Source organism: Taudactylus pleione, unplaced genomic scaffold, assembly GCF_031769625.1.
Source record: "Taudactylus pleione unplaced genomic scaffold, aTauple2 ptg000258l, whole genome shotgun sequence".
NCBI classification, from domain to species: domain Eukaryota; kingdom Metazoa; phylum Chordata; class Amphibia; order Anura; family Myobatrachidae; genus Taudactylus; species Taudactylus pleione.
The window spans coordinates 109372-134203 of record NW_028284660.1 but is presented as its reverse complement, the minus strand read 5'-3'; the positions used below and the strand labels follow the sequence as shown (position 1 = coordinate 134203).

At 46.8% G+C, this 24832-nt stretch overlaps 1 protein-coding gene across 3 annotated transcripts; it reads right to left on the bottom strand.

Moving 5' to 3' along the window:
* Positions 1-2802: 2802 nt before the first annotated feature.
* On the bottom strand, positions 2803-24587 carry MLF2 (myeloid leukemia factor 2). Of its 3 annotated transcripts, none has more exons than XM_088480888.1 (9): positions 24509-24587; positions 17060-17172; positions 16826-16958; positions 14754-14789; positions 12103-12156; positions 11446-11577; positions 11000-11159; positions 8202-8375; positions 2803-3581 (listed from the first exon to the last, which is right to left on the bottom strand). In XM_088480888.1, the coding sequence occupies exons 1-8, from the start codon at positions 24578-24580 to the stop codon at positions 8215-8217; spliced, it is 861 nt and encodes a 286-aa protein (XP_088337014.1). In that variant the 5' UTR covers positions 24581-24587; the 3' UTR covers positions 2803-3581; positions 8202-8214. The 3 variants fall into 3 exon arrangements, with proteins under 3 accessions (XP_088337014.1, XP_088337013.1, XP_088337015.1); XM_088480887.1 differs by having other exon boundaries at positions 8212-8375; positions 24509-24584; XM_088480889.1 differs by having other exon boundaries at positions 8212-8375; positions 24411-24575.
* Positions 24588-24832: the final 245 nt, after the last annotated feature.

Sequence of the window (24832 nt, the reverse complement as noted above, 5' to 3'; positions counted from 1 at the left end):
GTGAATGGCAAATCTCAGAAACACATGGTGAGGTGGCCAGATAGTGATGTGATGGTAGGCGTCCTTGATATTTAGAGATACCTTGAATTCGCCTTCCTCCAGGCCAGCAATAACCAACTGAAGGGATTCCATCTTGAAAACCTTCAGGTAGGGATTGAGATACTTCAAGTTCAGAATAGGTTTGACCGAGCCTTTCCAGCTTCGGAACCACGAGCAAACTGGAGTAGAAACCCTGTCTGGTCTGATACCTGGGAACGTGGACCAAAACCGCGCGAATAGCAGCTTGTCTATTGCTTCTTGTAATACGACACTCCCATCGTTGGAAACTGGCAAACTTGTGGTGAAAAACCGAGGGAGAGGTTGAAACTGAAAATCGAGCTTGTATCCATGTGTGATGAGGTCCTGAACCTAAGCATCCATACAAGATTACGGCCATACTTCTCTGAAGTCCCGAAGAGGCGCTCCCACCCTGGGATCCCCCAGGTGAAAGGGAAGCCCGTCATGCACTAGGTGTGGTAGTGGACTTACCCTCCTGTTGAGCAGATGATGTTGCGGATCTGCCACAACCTCTGGAACCACGGGAAGTAGTAGGTCCTCCTCTAGAGCGACCACGGAAACGACATGACAAAAATGAGGGTCCCAAGTAGGGCCTTCTAGGAGGCGGAGCAGCCGACGGAAGATGAGTGGATTTACCCCCAGTAGCCTGAGAAATCCACTTATCGAGTTCCGCCCCAAATGAGACACTTCCCGTAAAAGGGAAGAGCTTCCACAGCTTTCTTCGTTTTCGCCTGCCATTGACGAAGCCAAAGCGGCCTACGGGCTGTAACCGCCAGAGTGGAAGTTCTGGAGGCGAGATTACAAACGTCCTTGGACGCCTCTCCAAGGTAGGTTGCAGCTTCCCCTATATGTTCTGCTAGAGTAATAAGTTCCTCCACCAGGAGTTGGTCTCACATCCCATCAGCTAACCGTGTTGCCCAAACCTCAATAGCTTTGTTAGTCCAGCAGCTTACAATCGCAGGACGCAAAGTCACACCCGCAGCTGTATAAATGGACTATTCTCCAGTCTCCTGACCGATGTCTCCTTCACAGACGTGGCTCCAGGAAAATCTCACAAGATTTTCTGCTATCTGCAGGAAAAGTTTAGGAAGATAACAACCGCCAGGACATCTGAATTTTTTTATCCAGATGTTCCCAAGCTGAAACCAGAAGAGAATCTAGTTCTTCTGAAATTGGAAAAGAAGTAGCCTGCCTTTGTTTCTTTAAAAAGAAAGACGGCCGTGCAGGACTCTTTTCCTCATCCTCTATCTGCAATACTTACCGGATTGCAGAAATTAACACCTCTATCCCTTGGGACACAGGCTCAGGTTCCTCTTGGAGCTCCTCAGGTGAATCCTGAGTATATTCGCTCTCTTCTAGAGCCAGCATCTCCTCCTCCTCTGACTGGAGAACTGAGAGTAACAGTCTCTTTTTTTGAGACCTGCGGTGAGGGTCCCGATGACGTGGCACTGGACGGCGCCATGGCTTTTGCGATCACCTCCATAGATGTAGCCAAGGACCGCGCCCATGCCGGTTCTTCTATAGTAGCCGACCTGGAAGCTTCTCTCTCTATCCGAGAAGCCTCCAGCTCAGCAGACAGATGTGACATAACAGATGTAAATTGCTCCGCCCAAGACGGCGGTTCTAGCATCTGTGGAGACTCCTGAGCTAGTTGCTCTGGATCACACATATATATGTGGATTTCACAATATATAGCAAGATGACTGCCCTTGTGTAAACTTGGCTGCACATTATGTGCAGGTAAATGACTTCTGAGAAGCCTTGGAGCCCCTTCCAGCCATGGTACATACAAACCCCACACAAACAGTAAAGTGTAATGGAGAAGGTTAACAGGTAAAGACTGAGAAATGCAGAGGTATCACACTTGCCCCCAAAAGCGCTTCCAGCAGTGCTAAAAACACTAGGCACTATGAACAAGTAACTAATTGAGAATAAAAGTAGTCACTGTCTGCCTAAATGCTCTCCTAACCAGCCTAAAGCCCACTGTACACTTACAGGACAGGTCTGGCTCTCAGTTTCAACGCAGCAAATGATCAGCAGTATACAGTGTCCCTCCGTGTAATGGCCGCCAGCAAACTTCAGAGAAGCGCTGGGAGGAAGAGTTAGGCTCCGCAGTACCCCAGGAGACAGTGGTCTCTGTAGTCGGGGACCCCAGGAGAACTGAAAGCAGTTACGAGTGGGTCTCCTCTGGCAGACTCCAGCGGAGCAGACAGGCAGGGGCAGATGCTGCCTGTCATTCCTCATTGCTTGAAATCTTCAGCGCTAATATAAAACTACTGAAACCCGTAGGAGAATTTGGTAACACTACCAGCTCCTTTCGGGCACAATCTAAGACTTGGCTTGTAGGGGGGTATAGAGGGGGAGGAGCTAGTCACACTTCTAAAATTTAAAGTGCCAGCTCCCACTTAGCACATGTCTGTATACCCCACTGTCATGAAGCCTCCAGTGTCCCCTAGTGGATGAAGGAGAAACATATAAAACTCTTCCCCTATACACCAGTCTGGTGTAACCCATATCCGTGGTAATACCAGCTCATCATGCTGCAATCGCATCCACAATTCCCAGTGACCCGATAGGCTGCATTCACAAGGATATTGAATCAGACAGAAAATGGAGGCCCTCCCTCTGCATGTAAGCATACACGTATCTATAGATCATGATCATTCATTGCCTTTAAAAGGAATAAACCCATAATTTCCCTTTAACTTAAGAAAGAAAGCTAGCAGGTGATGGAAACCAGAGAAATAACAGAACACATTCTCCTTTTATTAAGTCAGTTGTACAATTATTATTATTATTAAACATTGTGAAACAAAAAAAACAAAAAAAAAAACAAAACAAAAAAGAATGGTTCTACTACAACCCCCCCCCCCCCGCCCCCTCCCCTACTAGGTAGAGCATAGTTCCGGCATCACCCCTACCCACCATTCTGCAGAGCATCTCACCGCTCTTCCACCTGCAGAAAGCCATTATCGCCACACACAAGATGGCTTCCTTCCCCTCCCATTCATTCTAAGACGACCTGTTAAAGCCCACAGATCGCCGCCTATTTTATACATTAAACACACCACCTTCCTGCGTGAACTCTCCCCCTCCCCCCACACCACAGAACTTCATGCCTGCCTGTATACATTAAAAACTACTCCTAGAGAACTTAAATATTAAACCCTCTTCCCTAACAGGACATCTCTCCCTCTACCCCGTTGCCTTTTCCCACCCGTGTAATCATTTCTCCATCTACCCCCATTTACAACCCCGCCCCTCCCCCCCCACCCCACAGTATTTTTTTCACCCCTCCCTACTGAAGCTCCCATTTGTATAGTAGAATACTTTATGGAATTCAAGATTATAGGGAAAAAAGTGCAGATGTGGAAACCTATGGGGGGGGAGGAGGGTCAAACAAAAATGAGGGAGCGGAGTGGGGAGGGAATAACGAGAAGCATCAGGAGATGATGGAGCGGTGTGAGGAGGGAGTGGTCCCTTTGGGAATATTTGGACTCTTGTCCCAGTTGTGCAGATGTTCGCTAGAAGAGAGAAGAAGAGAGGGCAGGGTTAGAGGTCACTGCTGGAGACGGGTGCCACATGTATTGACGTTACTCCAATATAGACCAGCTTAGATCGCAGGGTAATATATGCATCTTACCAAGGGGTGGTGTTAGAACGAGGGACATACAATGGACTTACCGCACCTTTATAAGACAACACATCGGGTGGACAGAGAGTTGGTGGAATGTAATGGGGCAATGTGTAACGTCATAGGTTTATTTACACAAAATTAAAGAATGACCAAACACTGCACCCATAAACCCATTCTGTGACATCACCCATTTTAGGCTTATTAAAGGTTCCCTGCCATGTAATAAACTACCAGGACATCTGATCTGGGGTTCAGGGGAAACTGCCTCAACCATCAACAACATCTTATAGAAAATATCTTTAGCTCTGTGATATTCCTGGAAAGCTTATTTGTTATTAGAAGCTCTTGTATAAAAGTAACCTACACATAAAAAATATATACTACCAAATAATTTTTCTCCAAGGCTGTGGGAGACACACAGCACCTTCCCCACCCCTACCTCCCCAAAATAGTATGTCTCCTTCCCCCTAGGACATCTCTGTTCTCTCGCTCATGCCTGGTTTAAAAACCAGTGAAAAGAGAACAAACAAAGGGCCTGATTCAGAGCCGCTCGTAAGCAGCCGCTCGTTCGTTCCGAGCTATGTTTGCCCAACTGCGCATGCGTACGGATTTTAATACGCATGCGCGAACCAGTCAGTGCGGCCGAAAATCGTTTGTTCGCTAAGTAGCGAATGCCTGCTATTTTGAGTGACAGGAGGAGGCGTAGGTGGGTGGTAAAAGGGAAGGTGCTTGAAAACGGGGAGTGGAGATCCGAACGCAGGCGTGCTTAAAGGTCAAAATGTGCGCTTTATGGGTGTGCATAATTAATACAGCAGCGTCACTGACCACGTCACTGGGTTATTTTATAGTTAAGAACTGCTCGCAAGATTGTGGTAGGAAAAACCAACCACAAGAATAGCGAGCAGTTCATACGCTGGTCGATGTACTCGATTAATCTAATAAATAGCAGACATGACGTAGGATGCGAGCGGCCAGGGGGCGTAGTTATCCAAAAAACGACCGCAAGTTTTGTTCGCTCGTTCAGACATGGAGGCGTCAACAGACGGCAAAGAGCGAACTGTTCATTTGAATAGCCACCCCATTTTCCTGAACGACCGTCCGCAAATAGCGTCCGGCTCTGAATCAGGCCCAAAGACCACGGATTCTTGCGTTGGTTGGTCCTCTACAGCCTTGCTGGAGAGATGTAACCATACACAGTCCCTTCAGCCGTAGAGAGACAGACTGTAGATGTCCAAAAGCCACCGTCAACAGGTGGGGGGGGGGGAGTAATGTCTAAGGAGAACAGGACGGTGGTGGCAGCTTGTGAAGACGCCAACATGGGAAGTAGTCCCAGCTGACCATAACAGAACAGAGGGCAGGAACCTGGACCTTAACAGACCTCAGTGTAGAGACCTCTCCCCCCCTCTGGAGGAACGGAAACAAACCAGAGAGATCAACTAGATCTGCATACCAAGACCTTCTGGGGCTATGAACCCGGACCATAGGAACCAGCAGAGTAGGGGGCAATAGACAGACCAACCCGACTACCCATGGAACCAACAGAAGTTCCGAGTACCTGTGCCCACCTCTTATGCAAAAGAGAACTCTGGAGTCAGAGGCGAGGGGTGATGGGGGGGGCGTCAAGTCCACTCCCCCTCTAGCTCCCATCTCCTAGGGGAAGAGCAGTTTGTGCCCCATGGCTGGGGGTCATGGTGATGAGCTCCATTCTCATGAATACTGGTACAGTTCATAGTTGCCTACTGTACCTCTCTGTACTCCTGGAAGGGCAACAATTCCCTCTCAAGGTGGATGGGCATGTGCTGGGGGTGTGGTCATCAACACACATCCACCAATTTATCAATCAATGCCCCGTCCACCTGACGACAATAATGTCATGATTTCACACCCACCTCTTTCCGTGCCTCTGATCCCATAGGACAGTATAGAAAGCAGGGAAGTAAGCAAAGGACACACTGAATAGTGTATTCCCACACGTACGCAGGGCTGTACTCATGTCGGAGTGCGTACGTATCGCTCATCGGCAGCATATGCGCCTAGAGTACTACAAGCACCTGCCCCGTAGTAAGGGTAAAAGGGCGTATGTGCACATAACTGCTGGTCCGAATGAGCTGCACTTGCACAAAAACGCCCTTACTGCCTATGTGAGAACGCCATTTACACCCCCGTCCTTCCTTGCCAGCCTGTGATACATGTGGGTTCGCACCGACTCCCGGTCACAGGAAAGGTTGCATGCTCGTCAATGATGGCTCAGACCACAGCGCTCCCAGCCAGGCAGCCGCAGGAACTCCGAAATAAATCACTCATCATTAAGGGATTACAGAGGCAGCACCGCCATTCTGTTTACAGCAGGATGTGTCAATTAGATACCTTATGACTTAGCAATAAACCTAATTTATTTCTAATGAAAACAGCTAAGTGATGAAGTCTCTCCGGTGTGCAGACATGAATGCTCAGGGAAGTTAGGCTGCAGATGCAGGTGCTGGATGAGGCACTCAGCCAACTGCTTATAGAAATGCCCTCATTACATTTATTACAATGTTTGACATTTCTCTGCTTAATATAAATGGCAATGACAAGTTGCTGGTGTGCTGCAGGGTGTATTTTAGGATGAATATAAGTGGGCACGTCACCTGCACAATGAAGGGGAGAGAATGCAGCCTACTAACGCACTGGAGTTCACTAGAAGCCTTCTATGAAAGGACAATGCCCTGTTATGTAGCAGGAGATGAGGGAGTTTTGCATTCAACGTTCATTCTCTCTCCCCGCCGCTGTAGGGAGACACAGGTCATGTTTACCCCACTAACTGCTCCTCCCTATACCTCTTAGCCCCTGCTCTCTAATTCCTTCTATAAAGGAGAGACAAACATTATTGCCCCCCTCAAAGCCTTGGAGAAAGGTATTAATGGCAAGCGTAAAAACAAAACCTAATTTTCGACTTTAGCAGCAACGGGACAGACAGTGGAACGTCCCAAAGTGACCTCAGCGGTGAGGGGGACCGCCTAGCAATGCAAAGATGCCTGGGAGGAACTTGCTACTAGAGGACTCTGCAGAGAGGGCAACAATTTTGGAAAGTGATCAGAATCAGGAGGCTGCTCTGCAAACCAGGCAGGACAGAGGAGTGTGCTGTCAGCCCAGGGGGGACTTTTACCCCACTGAGGAATAGGCGTGCTGGCAGGCCATATACCAATCTAGCGGGAGCAGATAGATCGAAAGATATTAGGCATCGAGTCCCTTCTGATGTCCTTCATTAATGGCAAAGAGGATGTCCAGAAGCCTTGTGGGAACCTCAGTCATTTTCTAACTAAGGACAGAGGACAGGACCAGACGGAGGGGAGAGAAAAACATGCTCCAAGCAAAAAATAAACACAATAAAGAGAACAGTGGAAAAACATGGAGCAAGAACATAGACAAGAGCGTAAAGGCAGGTGCCCTATTGTTCCGATCACCGCTCTCTTACTGACACAAAACTAAGCTAAGATGGGCATCCGGGAGACCCCCCTCTGTGGTGTAAACGGACTCCAGGTTGGCTTCAATATTTCCATCTGTGCTATCCCGTAATTGTAGCAGGATTTGGAACAGAAATATCGGTGAGTTTAGATGGACGAGCAATGGGAGCATTAGACTTTTGTGGAGATTCCTTGATTGCCACATTCTCACAGGGGAGAGGATATAGGTCCTATGGCTGCAGAGAAGAGGGACATCTTGTTGCAGCAGTGTTGGTGCACAGTTCAGCACCAGTTCCGGCCCAGTGGGATGGCCAGAGGTAGTAACCGGTTGCTCGCCCACAAGCAGTCTCATTTTGGGAGGGCGCAACCGCCTCTTTCAGGGCTGCTACTCTTCGGGGGAGATTCATTTAGCCATTTAAATTTACTGCAGGCTAATTGATCACAGTGGGCTATTCATATAGCCTCACTTAACGGGTTTTGAAAAGAAATCCCCGATAACTACAGCCAGATTCAGTGTGTGAACGCCCTTGAACACGTTCATTTAAAGGGCGTTAACACGGATATCAGGGGGAAAAGGGAGCCTAATTGATTATCTTTAGGCAATAAAGCCTGAGGCTACCTCCCTTTTTTACCCCCGGTAATTTATCGGGGCTAATTGAATCTCCTCCCATAGTCTGCTTCTTTCCTTTAGGTTTTATGATATTTTCCCTGCACCGCCAATGGCTGTCTGAACCGTGCACTCCGTATGACAATAAAGCAACTCCATAACATCTGCTCTATGCTCTCTCCCGGGCAGCTGCCCTCCTTCACTTCCTCCGCAGCCCAACCGCTCAAGAGCCCGGAGAGCAGCGAGGATACCCTGAAATGTGAGCACACAGCGCAAAGTCACCCCTATGCGATACCTCCCCAGACTCTGTCCACACGCACTCATCCCAGGTATAACACACAGCAGTACACCCACTGTAGCCTGACAGCGCTTTGTGACAATACTAGAGAGAAAAGAAAACTTGATGGAATAAAGGATAGTGGAGCAATGGAGACATTAGCAGGTAATTCCTCACTTCTGCCCACCTATCACCAGTCATATCGGCGAGATGGCCTGGCCGTGCTGTCTTCAGGTCCTTGGATGGCGAGTCTCTCCTCTGGGGCCCCTCTCCTTCTGTACGCGATCCCCCTCTGATTTCTGTAACGGGAGGTCTCTCTCTGCCATTCTTCATCGAACTCAGCAACCTCATCTGCAGTCAAAGACATAATATGGTTAAAACAAAAACAAAAAAAAGTACAAGACCCAAGCAGTGAATAAAGAGTGTAGTGATCTGATAGGGCAGGAACTAAAAGGTACAAAGAACAGTAACATATACACTACAATAAAGGTGCACTTATGAACTGCTACCCACAGGCTTTAGAAGCGGTTTGAAATAACATTGTAGAGTAAGATATTGCTCCCGTTTTGTCAGGTGTAAACCTGTCGAAGGGGGCGGAGTTATTCAAATAATTTTTGGTATCAAAAACGGTGCATCTTAAGCCCTTACTCAGTCCAGTAGGCAGCAACAGATGAATGCAGCTCACCTAGTATAGTGGATTTCCCTATAATAAACGTAGCAGCCGATTGACCAGATCTGTGCACTACCAGCTAACCTGAAAACAATACAGCGCTTAAGCGTTTAGCAGCGATCGTCTCTTACATTTAAAGCTTTACGCCATAAATGCAGATATAAGGGCTCATATTTAGAGTTGCATTTACATTTTTTTTTTTCCCCGTTTTAAAATACAAATAACCGTACAGCGCAAGCCCACCGTACAATCGCACTCCAGTCGTTGAATTGAGTCTCCTTATATATCTGAGCTAGTGACCTGGGGGTGGCAAAGGGGAGTCTGAGTACGGTAAGGTCATGGTCACGTACCTGTGACACAATTAAAGGTGGATGCATCTGCAGATACAACTTTTAGGAAACGTATATTTTGCAGGTGCAGCGATCTGTAACGACGACGATCAGCAGCACTGCTTAGGCAATCGTCCAATCAGAAGCAGCAGCTGACCTCTCCAGCTGTTACTAGTAACTCATCAGTGCTGTGGCTGTGTTGTATCAAGTTGCGGCCGTCTATTAGCATGCCGTAACTTAATTGACATTTCAATTTGGAGTACTGCAACAAAGACGATTCACATCTGATTTTTAAAGGGGAAAACAGATGTCTGGATTTAATTTAAATAGTACTACATTACATTTTGTATTAAAAATGTAACATTAGCATTTACTAATAACACGCTCTAGCCACACCTCTGTGCTAGCACGGGAGTGTATGTATACACACTAGTTTCCCCCCGACACACCCCTGGGGAAAATGCTACGGTCTGTGAGTTAAGGGCCCCATACATCTGCGATGGATTGCCGCGATCCCGCGATGCTGCAACCCCGGGATCGCAGAAATCCAACATGTTGGATTTTCCCGATTTGACGATCGCGATCAAAAAATGATTGTGATTGCCTAATCGGGGACATTTAACATGTAAAAATTCAGCGATCCTGCGACAGATCCCTGAACATCGATGGTGGGCGGTCGGCGTTTCCACCCGGAAACGCCTGCATTTCCCATCGCATAGCGACAATCAGTCGCTGATGATGGGCAGCTATAGACACATCATGAGAACTCACATTCCCGCATATAGTATATTATATTAGGTGCATCATTTCCTGTGCGTGTTCAGATTGCAAATATGTTCATTTCGGATACCCCTTTCACATCGCTAAACTTTGTACAATGGGTGCGACCCCTTTCAGACTGGCGCCCCAACCTGGCTTATTGCCGGGTCGATGACGTCACCGCCATCACGTGTGAGTCAGCACTTGGAGATTATCTAATCTCCAAACGCCGGCTCATCCTATACTGTGAATGTGACCCAGGTCGCATCGACCTGGGTTACCCGTCCACTCTGCACCCGCGTTCAAACCCTGCTCGTTACCGGGGGGATGAAATGCCCGGCTCGACCCGGGTTATTTCAACTGGACTCTTTCACACTGCACAGTAACCCGGGGTTGCTGCGCCTTCACGTGGAAATAACCCAGGTTATTGGCATTAGTGAGCTCCCTCATCAGGGGGTTTGTCCAGTTACATTGTGGACCTAATTCTGAGTCGCACATAATGATTTCAGAGATTTGCAGCTACTGCACAAAAATACCCAAGCATTGGAACAGCGCATACGTTACACAGCGTGTATGCGGAGGCACAATAGCCATTGGAACGCAAGGTTTGTGAAACGTATTGAGTGTTCCTGGGGTGTCACTGGGAGGTGGCTAAGCGCACGTACTGTCTTATGGGCATGTCATGGACGCTTTGCTGAACTGGTTGCGATCTCAGACGCTTAATAACTCACATTGGAGGCTGTACTCTGATGGAGATTCTGCACAGATCGTGGCAATGGGGCGTCTAAAGATGGTCAAAGTAGTCTCAGTCCTGGCACAGTCAGACGCACGGCTGTACACCAGGGGAAGGGCTTATACTGGCATTAGCATAAAGTCGCCTACATGACTAAAGCGTTTACAGCAGTGTGTGACTCAGAATCAGGTCCCTTATGTCCATGAGGAACCAGCTCTATCCTTTGCCTGGGGGGTCACTTGCTCCTTTACTGTTACAGAAGCCGACAGAGGTCTCTGCTAATCCCAAGTATCAGGAGCCGTCTGAATTGACCAAGGGATCGGAACCCCACTAACATACTAGTGTGTGAGGCAGAGCCAATGGCAGTAAAGCGAATTCTGCCTTTCACTGAAGGGGCCACAGACTAGTTCTATGAGTGTCTCTGAAGACTAAAAGTAGACGCTCCCAGTGGGAAAAGGCGACACGTGGAGAGTTCTCTGCTCACTTTCATCCATGTTGATGTACTCTTGCCTCTCCTCTCGGTCTCCGGTGCGGTGGTTGCGCGAACGCTGCATGATGTGTGCCCGTTCTCTGATGTGGTGCCCAATACTCATCTGCTCCATTCCGCTATCCGAATCCCGCACTGTGCGCCTCGTTTCGCGGATCTGGGAAGCAAACGGAGAACGTCGTAGGTGACCAAACAAAAACAGACAAAGATTGATTCCGTTACAGAAGAGCCGAGCTGATGCACAGTTTGGAGTGACCAGGTGAGGAACGATGCGGCACCTTACAGATTTCTGCACTTGGTAGAATACCCACAGGCCAAGTTGTCTAAACGCTATACTATATGTTCTTATAGCATGATCTGACCTGGATGACTCCTCATTAATCCCACATCGCTCGCTCTGCGGTCATTAATTCATCTCCTTCTAGTTTCCCGTCACTACTTACTCCGCCAGGTGCCATGCAGGTCTGTGACGTCTCCTGATACACCTTAGGGGCTCCACTACCCGCCATATTGGAGTAAGAGATGACAGTGGAGGACGAGAACGTCTGACAGTTTGAACTATTTGACAAATGCTCCTGTGACAGAAACAGAAAACAGACGACTGTACACAGAGGGTTACAACAAGCTGGAATAACGGCCTTTACTTTTACTACATGGCTAAAACTGGGTACACACTAGGCGACCATCCAATACGACGGCACGATATATCGGACGGTCAGTACACACTGTACGCTCCGGCGTACGACCGCCCGATAAATCGTTCAGCTGCACCAGTCACCTATCTGGAGTCGGCAGATGGGTCGCTCCATCGGCCCTGCATGCACAGCCGACGGAACTCCGATGTCGGCGCCCGGGAGCACGCATAGTGCACACAAACTAGATGATCTGGCCTATATGTCGGCCCAATTCGCAATATCGTCCAAGAAATCGTCTAGTGCGTACCCAGTTTAAAGGGGAAATCGAAATGGGAAGAAATCAACATTGCTACAGAGTTCCCATTTGGAGACGTATACACATAAGAGTGTTATAATGTGGAGGGAGAAAGCAATCAATGAGAGGGGAGAGTAGCATGCATAGAGAAGTAATATGAATATACTCACCACTCCTCCCATAAGGTCGTTCATCATTGCAAACATGTCCATAAATCCGCCACCCTGACAGAAAAATCATCATACAGGATAAACACTCTGCTCCCATTCCCTAATGAGCAGCACAGATGGTGTAATGGTTAGCATTACTGCCTCACAGCACTGAGGTCGTGTGTTCGATTCGCACTACGGCCCTAACTGTGTTTGTATATTCTTCCTGTGCTTGTGTGTCAGGGGTGGGCAATTTGTTTGTGTTGAACTACAATGCCTTGCAACAGTTTTACCATGGCCAAATAGCAAAACTGTGGCAGGGCATGCTGGGATGTACTCTAGGTACTCCGGTTTTCTCCCACACCCCAAAAATATACCAATAGGTCAATTGGCCCCCAACAAAAATTAGCCCTAAAGTCTATGTGTGTGAGCATTGTAAACTCCACTGGGGCAGGGACTTATGTGAATGGCCAAATATTCTCTGCGGAATGTGTGCGCGCTATACAAGTATCTTATAATAGATAAAATAAAACGACAGCTGCTGCCACTAGGGCACTTAGGGGGCAATGTCCTTGATAGAAGACAGAAATGAGTCCCTTAATCAGCATTAAAATGTATAAAAATAGATAACTCAATAAAGGTGTGCAACAATGCCTGCTGCCTTCCCACTGATCAGCAAAAATAGGATCTCACCACAATAATCCCAGATATCAATAGCTAAACATAAAAGTCAATAAAAGAATACTTAGACTTAAATTGTAGGTCAATAAGGAACACAGCTCCCCCGAAGTGGCATTAATTCATAGGAGGGCACATGGGCAGCACAGACGGTGTAATGGTTAGCATTACTGCCTCATAGCACTGACGTCATGGGTTTGATTCCCACTACAGCGCTACCTGTGTGGAGTTTGTATATTCTCCCTGTGCTTGCGTGGGTTTCCTCCGGGTACTCCGGTTTCCTCCCACACTCCAAAAATATACTGGTAGGTTAATTGGCTCCCAACAAAATTGACCATAGTGTGTATGTGTGTGTGCATGCGATAGGGAATATAGAGAGTGTAAGCACCACTGGGGCAGGGACTGATGTGAATGGTAAGATATTCTCTGTAAAGCGCTGCGGAATATGTGCACGCCATATAAATTACTGGTAATACTAATAATACAGTTAACATGAAAAAAACATAAAACACAAGCTGGATCCGCTCACTGGTTAAAGCGGTATTTGGGGACTGAACAAGAATATACCCTCTCTAAAGACCCTACCCACGTGAGTAGGGTACGCACCCACCTTTACTATTGAAAAGATTCCTTTAAAGAAGAGAGAGATTTGGAAGGATAATTTATGAGCTTAAACTCCAGACCCATTTTTTAGTGAGTGGGGTACGCCATATTGAAATACACATATGAATGTTATTGGACCGATCTATGTTTATTTACTGTGGAAATACGGTGTTAGAAAGAGGTTTTATGTTTTTTTTCATGTTAACTGTATGTGCCCTCCTATGAATTGATGCCACTTTGGGGGAGCTCTGTTCCTTATTGACCTACAATTTAACTGTGTATTCTTTTATTGACTTTTCACCTATATGTTATAAACACCAGCGCCATCTGACTTTCAGAGATTTATGTTTAGCATTAAAATATGACCCAGAATAAAATATGAGGAATACGTCATCGCCACAGTGCCCCAGTGTCATAACCTCCCATGTTCCCATCTAACAAAACATAACAGAACTGGTGCATAAAAATCCCAAACATTGCATGGTGCCCAAGACCGGGAAACAGTTTTAGTTACAACCTAATGTGCACTTATCTCCTCTTGGGTTACAGAGGCTCAGCATTTATATACAGACTTTAAACTTGTTCCCCTCGGGTGATCTGTAAGAGCCCATGTAAGTGGCTGCCTATGGCAGCACTATTCAATGTATTTATTTTAATAACTATGGCGGTTCAGTGGCATGATCTGAGTGGGCGTAAGGAGAAACCATTGAAGCAACTCCTCCAGCTGACTATAAAAAGGTTAAATACAATAAACAGGGAAAAATCCAAGAGTGAGATAGTAATACATGCGAGTGACATTCTCGGCTGACCGGCAGACTCCTAAACTCTATACTGGTCTCCTTACATTCTGGGGCTGTGCAGAACGGGTGTTTTATGGGACATGGATTAGACGCAAGTACAAATATACCAGTTTTTAAGATGATAAATTTTATAACTTTATGGGAATATTGTAATCTGTACATTGTGCTAGGCATAAATCTCTTTATGTAGCAGACAGACAGGGTGACTTCCGGATGCTCCCAGGTGACACGTTGAATTTGTGCCTCCCACCCATACTGAGGACTGGGATACCACCTGCTATATTTCGCTCACAATTTCAGGTTAGTATGGATGACACAATGTTTGTTCTGGGTTATTAGCATCAGGGCTACCGGAAGCACCTTGCTAGTTAGCGAGTGGCTAACACCTGTAACGTTATGCAAATGATTGAGGTTTGCCTTTATAATCTTTTAGATGCAGGTCTTTTGTTGCTGGGAGACAGAGGAGTGCAGAGGGAATATTGTGGGAATCACCCCTTCCCCGTACTTGCACCTATTTGCTGGTGTTCTGTTGCTTTAACAACCTGTCATTTTTTTTTAGTCTGCAGAAACAGTTTGTGGGTAAATACTCACCATTCCCATCATGCCAAAAGGTGTCACTGCTCCAGCCTGGGAGACACGTCATGCGGCAGGCGACAGTCATGGAAAGAGTAAAGACATTGTAAGTTGATGAATAACAGGACATAGGCCAGATAACAATGCTTCATCTAACACAGAGGTATCCATCCTTGGAGAGTGATGAAGTACTAACCAATCAGCACACTGGGACAAAAGTGGACAACAACCCACTAAGCCAATACAGCACAGAGCACCTGGCTTCCATTATAGAGGTCACATGATCGGTGCAAGACAGGACAGGTGGGTCTCTATGTATTAAAGAGATCACATGATCAATGTGGGATCAGACAAAGCTGGGTTTCAATTCCGTAGAACGATGGACCCCAAAGCCCTCACTCTCCCGGTTCACTGCCATTGACGTTAAGCATTGATGATACCATTAATGGTAACCATCAATGGTTAACCCACCAATGACCATCCACAGTTTCTATTATATGACCGGTTTGGGATAAGACAAAACTGGGTCTCCATGCATTATACAGAACACATGACCAGACAGTTGGGTTTCTATGCATTAGAGAGATCACATGACCAGACAGTTGGGTTTCTAAGCATATGAGAGAGATCACATGACCAGACAGTTGGGTATCTATGCATGAGAGAGAGAGAGATCACATGACCAGACAGTTGGGTAGCTATGCATGAGAGAGAGAGAAGGAGAGAGAGAGAGAGAGAGAGAGAGAGAGAGATCACATGACCAGACAGCTGGGTATCTATGCATGAGAGAGAGAGAGAGATCACATGACCAGACAGTTGGGTATCCATGCATATGAGAGAGAGAGAGAGAGAGAGAGAGAGAGATCACATGACCAGACAGTTGGGTATCCATGCATGAGAGAGAGAGAGAGATCACATGACCAGACAGTTGGGTATCCATGCATGAGAGAGAGAGAGAGAGAGAGAGAGAGAGATCACATGACCAGACAGTTGGGTATCTATGCATGAGAGAGAGAGAGAGAGAGAGAGAGAGAGAGATCACATGACCAGACAGTTGTGGTTCTATGCATTATAGAGCGATCACATGACCAGACAGTTGGGTATCTATGCATGAGAGAGAGAGAGATCACATGACCAGTTGGGTATCTATGCATATGAGAGAGAGAGAGATCACATGACCAGACAGTTGGGTATCTATGCATGAGAGAGAGAGAGAGAGAGAGAGAGAGATCACATGACCAGACAGTTGGGTATCTATGCATGAGAGAGAGATCACATGACCAGACAGTTGGGTATCTATGCATGAGAGAGCGAGAGATCACATGACCAGACAGTTGGGTATCTATGCATGAGAGAGAGAGAGAGAGATCACATGACCAGACAGTTGGGTATCTATGCATGAGAGAGAGAGAGAGATCACATGACCAGACAGTTGGGTATCTATGCATGAGAGAGAGAGATATCACATGACCAGACAGTTGGGTATCTATGCATGAGAGAGAGAGAGATCACATGACCAGACAGTTGGGTATCTATGCATGAGAGAGAGATCACATGACCAGACAGTTGGGTATCTATGCATGAGAGAGAGATCACATGACCAGACAGTTGGGTATCTATGCATGAGAGAGCAAGAGATCACATGACCAGACAGTTGGGTATCTATGCATGAGAGAGAGAGAGAGAGATCACATGACCAGACAGTTGGGTATCTATGCATGAGAGAGAGAGAGAGATCACATGACCAGACAGTTGGGTATCTATGCATGAGAGAGAGAGATATCACATGACCAGACAGTTGGGTATCTATGCATGAGAGAGAGAGAGATCACATGACCAGACAGTTGGGTATCTATGCATGAGAGAGAGATCACATGACCAGACAGTTGGGTATCTATGCATGAGAGAGAGATCACATGACCAGACAGTTGGCTTTGTAAGTAATATAGAGAGAGCACATGATTTGGTGGGATCAGACAAAGCTGGGCTTGTATGTAATATAGATAGATCACGCAACGAGGGCGGGACCATCATAGTTCAGGCTGACCATGACCATAGGGTGACAGGTTAGACAGGCGCAGCGGTCTCACCTGCATGTCACGTGGGGCTGCAGCTCGAGGAAGTGAGGGAACGTTCCCATCTGTGAGACTTAAAAATGGGGACATTCCAAAGCCCCCGGAAAACATGCGTCTCATGTGCTGACGGTGCAATGCGAAAGGATCCCTATAATACATGGGGATAAGCGGATTAGTAGTGCAGGTGCCCGGTGACTCCATACAGCAAAGGCCATGATACACTTACATCAGGAGTAATGATACACTTACATCAGGAACATGGCTGGGTCTTGCGGCTCTGTATCCCTCATGAAGCGAAACATGGTGTCGCCGGCACTAGGCAGGTCTCCCGTAGAAGCAGCAGTCTGATTCTCTACTATAATCTGTATAAAGTAACAACCATTAGCATCCAACACCCAGTATCAGCTGTATAATCAGATCTAATGACTTCCTACATACATCTCTAGCCCTCCACACTACCTCCTGCCAATACACCGGAGATAGACTACTACTCCCCACACTAGCTCCTGCCTATACACAGGAGACAGACTACTACTCCCCACACTACCTCCTGCCAATACACAGGAGACAGACTACTACTCCCCACACTACCTCCTGCCAATACACAGGAGACAGACTACTACTCCCCACACTACCTCCTGCCTATACACAGGAGACAGACTACTACTCCCCACACTACCTCCTGCCTATACACAGGAGACAGACTACTACTCCCCACACTACCTCCTGCCTATACACAGGAGACAGACTACTACTCCCCACACTACCTCCTGCCTATACACAGGAGACAGACTAACACTCCCCACACTACCTCCTGCCAATACACAGGAGACAGACTACTACTCCCCACACTACCTCCTGCCTATACACAGGAGACAGACTACTACTCCCCACACTACGCAGGGCTCTCAGTTCCTGGCCATTATGTACTGATAGTATACACCTGTGCAACGACACTCTGCTACTCCTGTGTGTCCTCCCTACTCCCTCTAGTCATATATAGACTAATCTGCCCCCAACTCTGCTGTTCTGATGATGACTGCTCTGTTTATCCCCAGACACCACCACCATGTATGTCTGCTATCCCTATAATGACTGGTCTGTTTATATCCCAACACCACCACCATGTATGTCTGCTATCCCTATAATGACTGGTCTATTTATCCCCAACACCACCACCATGTATGTCTGCTATCCCTATAATGACTGGTCTGTTTATATCCCAACACCACCACCATGTATGTCTGCTATCCCTATAATGACTGGTCTATTTATCCCCAACACCACCACCATGTATGTCTGCTATCCCTATAATGACTGGTCTATTTATCCCCAACACCACCACCATGTATGTCTGCTATCACTATAATGACTGGTCTGTTTATATCCAAACACCACCACCATGTATGTCTGCTATCCCTATAATGACTGGTCTGTTTATATCCGAACACCACCACCATGTATGTCTGCTATCCTTATAATGACTGGTCAGTTTATATCCAAACACCACCACCATGTATGTCTGCTATCCCTATAATGACTGGTCTATTTATCCCCAACACCACCACCATGTATGTCTGCTATCCCTATAATGACTGGTCTGTTTATATCCCAACACCACCAAAATGTATGTCTGCTATCCCTATAATGACTGGTCTATTTATCCCCAACACCACCACCATGTATGTCTGCTATCCCTATAATGACTGGTCTATTTATCCCCAACACCACCACCATGTATGTCTGCTATCACTATAATGACTGGTCTGTTTATATCCAAACACCACCACCATGTATGTCTGCTATCCCTATAATGACTGGTCTGTTTATATCCGAACACCACCACCATGTATGTCTGCTATCCCTATAATGACTGGTCAGTTTATATCCAAACACCACCACCATGTATGTCTGCTATCCCTATAATGACTGGTCTGTTTATCCCCAACACCACCTCCATGTATGTCTGCTATCCCTATAATGACTGGTCTGTTTATCCCCAACACCACCACCATGTATGTCTGCTATCCCTATAATGACTGGTCTGTTTATATCCCAACACCACCACCATGTATGTCTGCGATCCCTATAATGACTGGTCTGTTTATATCCCAACACCACCACCATGTATGTCTGCTATCCCTATGACTGCTCTGTTTATATGCCAACACCACCACCATGTATGTCTGCTATCCCTATAATGACTGGTCAGTTTATATCCCAACACCACCACCATGTATGTCTGCTATCCCTATAATGACTGCTCTGTTTATCCCCAACACCACCACCATGTATGTCTGCTATCCCTATAATGACTGGTCTGTTTATACCCCAACACCACCACCATGTATGTCTGCTATCCCTATAATGACTGGTCTGTTTATATCCCAACACCACCACCATGAATGTCTGCTATCCCTATAATGACTGGTCTGTTTATCCCCAACACCACCACCATGTATGTCTGCTATCCCTATAATGACTGGTCTGTTTATCCCCAAACACCACCACCATGTATGTCTGCTATCCCTATAATGACTGTTCTGTTTATATCCCAACACCACCACCATGTATGTCTGCTATCCCTATAATGACTGGTCTGTTTATCCCCACACACCACCACCATGTATGTCTGCTATCCCTATAATGACTGGTCTGTTTATCCCCACACACCACCACCATGTATGTCTGCTATTCCTATAATGACTGGTCTGTTTATCTCCAACACCACCACCATGTATGTCTGCTATCCCTATAATGACTGGTCTGTTTATATCCCAACACCACCACCATGTATGTCTGCTATCCCTATAATGACTGGTCTGTTTATCCCCAGACACCACCACCATGTATGTCTGCTATCCCTATAATGACTGCTCTGTTTATATCCCTACACCACCACCATGTATGTCTGCTATCCCTATAATGACTGGTCTGTTTATATCCCAACACCACCACCATGTATGTCTGCTATCCCTATAATGATTGGTCTGTTTATCCCCAGACACCACCACCATGTATGTCTGCTATCCCTATAATGACTGGTCTGTTTATATCCCAACACCACCACCATGTATGTCTGCTATCCCTATAATGGCTGGTCTGTTTATCCCCAGACACCACCACCATGTATGTCTGCTATCCCTATAATGACTGGTCGGTTTATATCCCAACACCACCACCATGTATGTCTGCTATCCCTATAATGACTGGTCAGTTTATATCCCAACACCACCACCATGGATGTCTGCTATCCCTATAATGACTGGTCTGTTTATATCCCAACACCACCACCATGGATGTCTGCTATCCCTATAATGACTGGTCTGTTTATCCCCAACACCACCACCATGTATGTCTGCTATCCCTATAATGACTGGTCTGTTTATATCCCAACACCACCACCATGTATGTCTGCTATCCCTATAATGACTGGTCTGTTTATCCCCAACACCACCACCATGGATGTCTGCTATCCCTATAATGACTGGTCTGTTTATCCCCAACACCACCACCATGTATGTCTGCTATCCCTATAATGACTGGTCTGTTTATCCCCAGACACCACCACCAGCATCATGTATGTCTGCTATCCCTATAATGACTGGTCAGTTTATATCCAAACACCACCACCATGTATGTCTGCTATCCCTATAATGACTGGTCTGTTTATCCCCAACACCACCACCATGTATGTCTGCTATCCCTATAATGACTGGGCTGTTTATCCCCAACACCACCACCATGTATGTCTGCTATCCCTATAATGACTGGTCTGTTTATATCCCAACACCACCACCATGTATGTCTGCGATCCCTATAATGACTGGTCTGTTTATATCCCAACACCACCACCATGTATGTCTGCTATCCCTATAATGACTGCTCTGTTTATATGCCAACACCACCACCATGTATGTCTGCTATCCCTATAATGACTGGTCAGTTTATATCCAGACACCACCACCATGTATGTCTGCTATCCCTATAATGACTGGTCTGTTTATCCCCAACACCACCACCATGTATGTCTGCTATCCCTATAATGACTGGTCTGTTTATCCCCAAACACCACCACCATGTATGTCTGCTATCCCTATAATGACTGTTCTGTTTATATCCCAACACCACCACCATGTATGTCTGCTATCCCTATAATGACTGGTCTGTTTATCCCCACACACCACCACCATGTATGTCTGCTATCCCTATAATGACTGGTCTGTTTATCTCCAACACCACCACCATGTATGTCTGCTATCCCTATAATGACTGGTCTGTTTATCTCCAACACCACCACCATGTATGTCTGCTATCCCTATAATGACTGGTCTGTTTATCCCCAAACACCACCACCATGTATGTCTGCTATCCCTATAATGACTGTTCTGTTTATATCCCAACACCACCACCATGTATGTCTGCTATCCCTATAATGACTGGTCTGTTTATCCCCACACACCACCACCATGTATGTCTGCTATCCCTATAATGACTGGTCTGTTTATCTCCAACACCACCACCATGTATGTCTGCTATCCCTATAATGACTGGTCTGTTTATCCCCAGACACCACCACCATGTATGTCTGCTATCCCTATAATGACTGGTCTGTTTATCCCCAGACACCACCACCATGTATGTCTGCTATCCCTATAATGGCTGGTCTGTTTATCCCCAACACCACCACCATGTATGTCTGCTATCCCTATAATGACTGCTCTGTTTATATCCCAACACCACCACCATGTATGTCTGCTATCCCTATAATGACTGGTCTGTTTATATCCCAACACCACCACCATGCATGTCTGCTATCCCTATAATGACTGCTCTGTTTATATCCCAACACCACCACCATGTATGTCTGCTATCCCTATAATGACTGGTCTGTTTATCCCCAACACCACCACCATGTATGTCTGCTATCCCTATAATGACTGGTCTGTTTATATCCCAACACCACCACCATGTATGTCTGCTATCCCTATAATGAATGGTCTGTTTATATCCCAACACCACCACCATGTATGTCTGCTATCCCTATAATGACTGGTCTGTTTATATCCCAACACCACCACCATGTATGTCTGCTATCCCTATAATGACTGGTCTGTTTATATCCCAACACCACCACCATGTATGTCTGCTATCCCTATAATGACTGGTCTGTTTATCCCCAGACACCACCACCATGTATCCCTATAATGACTGGTCTGTTTATATCCCAACACCACCACCATGTATGTCTGCTATCCCTATAATGACTGGTCTGTTTATATCCCAACACCACCACCATGTATGTCTGCTACCCCTATAATGACTGGTCTGTTTATCCCCAACACCACCACCATGTATGTCTGCTATCCCTATAATGACTGGTCTGTTTATATCCCAACACCACCACCATGTATGTCTGCTATCCCTATAATGACTGGGCTGTTTATCCCCAACACCACCACCATGTATGTCTGCTATCCCTATAATGGCTGGTCTGTTTATATCCCAACACCACCACCATGTATGTCTGCTATCCCTATAATGACTGGGCTGTTTATCCCCAACACCACCACCATGTATGTCTGCTATCCCTATAATGACTGGTCTGTTTATATCCCAACACCACCACCATGTATGTCTGCTATCCCTATAATGACTGGTCTGTTTATATCCCAACACCACCACCATGTATGTCTGCTATCCCTATAATGACTGGTCTGTTTATATCCCAACACCACCACCATGTATGTCTGCTATCCCTATAATGACTGGTCTGTTTATATCCCAACACCACCACCATGTATGTCTGCTATCCCTATAATGACTGGTCTGTTTATATCCCAACACCACCACCATGTATGTCTGCTATCCCTATAATGACTGGTCTGTTTATATGCCAACACCACCAACATGTATGTCTGCTATCCCTATAATGACTGGTCAGTTTATATCCCAACACCACCACCATGTATGTCTGCTACCCCTATAATGACTGGTCTGTTTATCCCCAACACCACCACCATGTATGTCTGCTATCCCTATAATGACTGGTCTGTTTATATCCCAACACCACCACCATGTATGTCTGCTATCCCTATAATGACTGGGCTGTTTATCCCCAACACCACCACCATGTATGTCTGCTATCCCTATAATGGCTGGTCTGTTTATATCCCAACACCACCACCATGTATGTCTGCTATCCCTATAATGACTGGGCTGTTTATCCCCAACACCACCACCATGTATGTCTGCTATCCCTATAATGACTGGTCTGTTTATATCCCAACACCACCACCATGTATGTCTGCTATCCCTATAATGACTGGTCTGTTTATATCCCAACACCACCACCATGTATGTCTGCTATCCCTATAATGACTGGTCTGTTTATATCCCAACACCACCACCATGTATGTCTGCTATCCCTATAATGACTGGTCTATTTATGTCTGCTATCCCTATACTGTGCCTGCATCACCCCCTTTGCTATTCCCATGCAGACAGGTCCCCGCATAATCACCTCTGCTATTCCCATACAGACAGGTCCCCACATCCTTTCTGCTATTCCCATACAGATACTGTTCCTGCATCACCCATCTCTGCTATTCCTATACAGACAGATCCCCACATCATCCCATCTGCAATGCCCATACAGACAGATCCCCACATCATCCCATCTGCAATGCCCATACAGACAGGTCCCAGCACCATCCCCTCTGCTATTCCCATACAGACAGTTTCCCGCACCTTGTCCTCTGCTATTCCTATACAGACAGTTCCCCGCATCATCCCCTCTGCAATTTCCATACAGACAGGTCCCCGCATCACCCTCTCTGCTATTCCCATACAGATGCTGTGCCTGCATCACCTCCTCTGCTATTCCCATACAGATGCTGTGCCTGCATCACCTCCTCTGCTATTCCCATACAGATGCTGTGCCTGCATCACCTCCTCTGCTATTTCCATACAGATGCTGTGCCTGCATCACCTCCACTGCTATTCCCATACAGATGCTGTGCCTGCATCACCTCCTCTGCTATTCCCATACAGATGCTGTGCCTGCATCACCTCCTCTGCTATTCCCATACAGACAGATCCCTGCATCATACCCCTGCTACTCCCATACAGATGCTGTGTCTGCATCATCCCCTGCTATTCCCATACACACAGGTCCCTGCATCCACCTCTGCTATTCCCATACAGACAGGTCCCTGCATAATCCTCTGCTATTCCCATACAGATGCTGTGCCTGCATCATCCTCTACTATTCCCATACAGACAGGTCCCTGCATCATCCTCTACTATTCCCATACAGACAGGTCCCTGCATCAATCTCTACTATTCCCATACAGACAGGTCCCCGCATCACCCCCACTCTGCTATTCTCATACAGATACTGTATCTACATCACCTCCTCTGCTATTCCCATACAGATACTGTATCTACATCACCCCCTCTGCTATTCCCATACAGACAGGTCCCCGCATCATTCCTCTGCTTTTCCCATACAGACAGGTCCCGGCATCACCCCCCTCTGCTATTCGCACACATATTCTGTGCCTGCAGTGATGGCCTCTGACCGCCCATCCACACTCACCCCGCGCACACCCGTCTATCCCGCGGCATACAGCTCTCCCCGCACACGGCCGCCACCGATAGCACCGGCAATAACACAACAATAATACAGCCTCACACCGGAAGTGACGTCAGGCGAGGCTCTCTGCCATTACGGGGAGAAGCCCGTCTACTTCCTCCCCCAACCAGCATGCACAGCGCGACCGGTGACGTGTGGGCAGGGGCGTGGCCAAATAGCGGGTTTGTCATTTAGCACAGACCCGGCGCGCTTGCAGTGCCAAGTGCTGCCGCAAGGGGTCTCACCGAATACCGACCTTATACGGAGCATTGTCACTGGCTGGATGTGCAGTGCCGAGTGCGGCCGCCAGAGGTCTCACCGAACACGCCCTTCCAGAGAGTAGGGGGTAAATTTACTAAAGTGAGAGTTTTTAGAAGTGAGTTTTA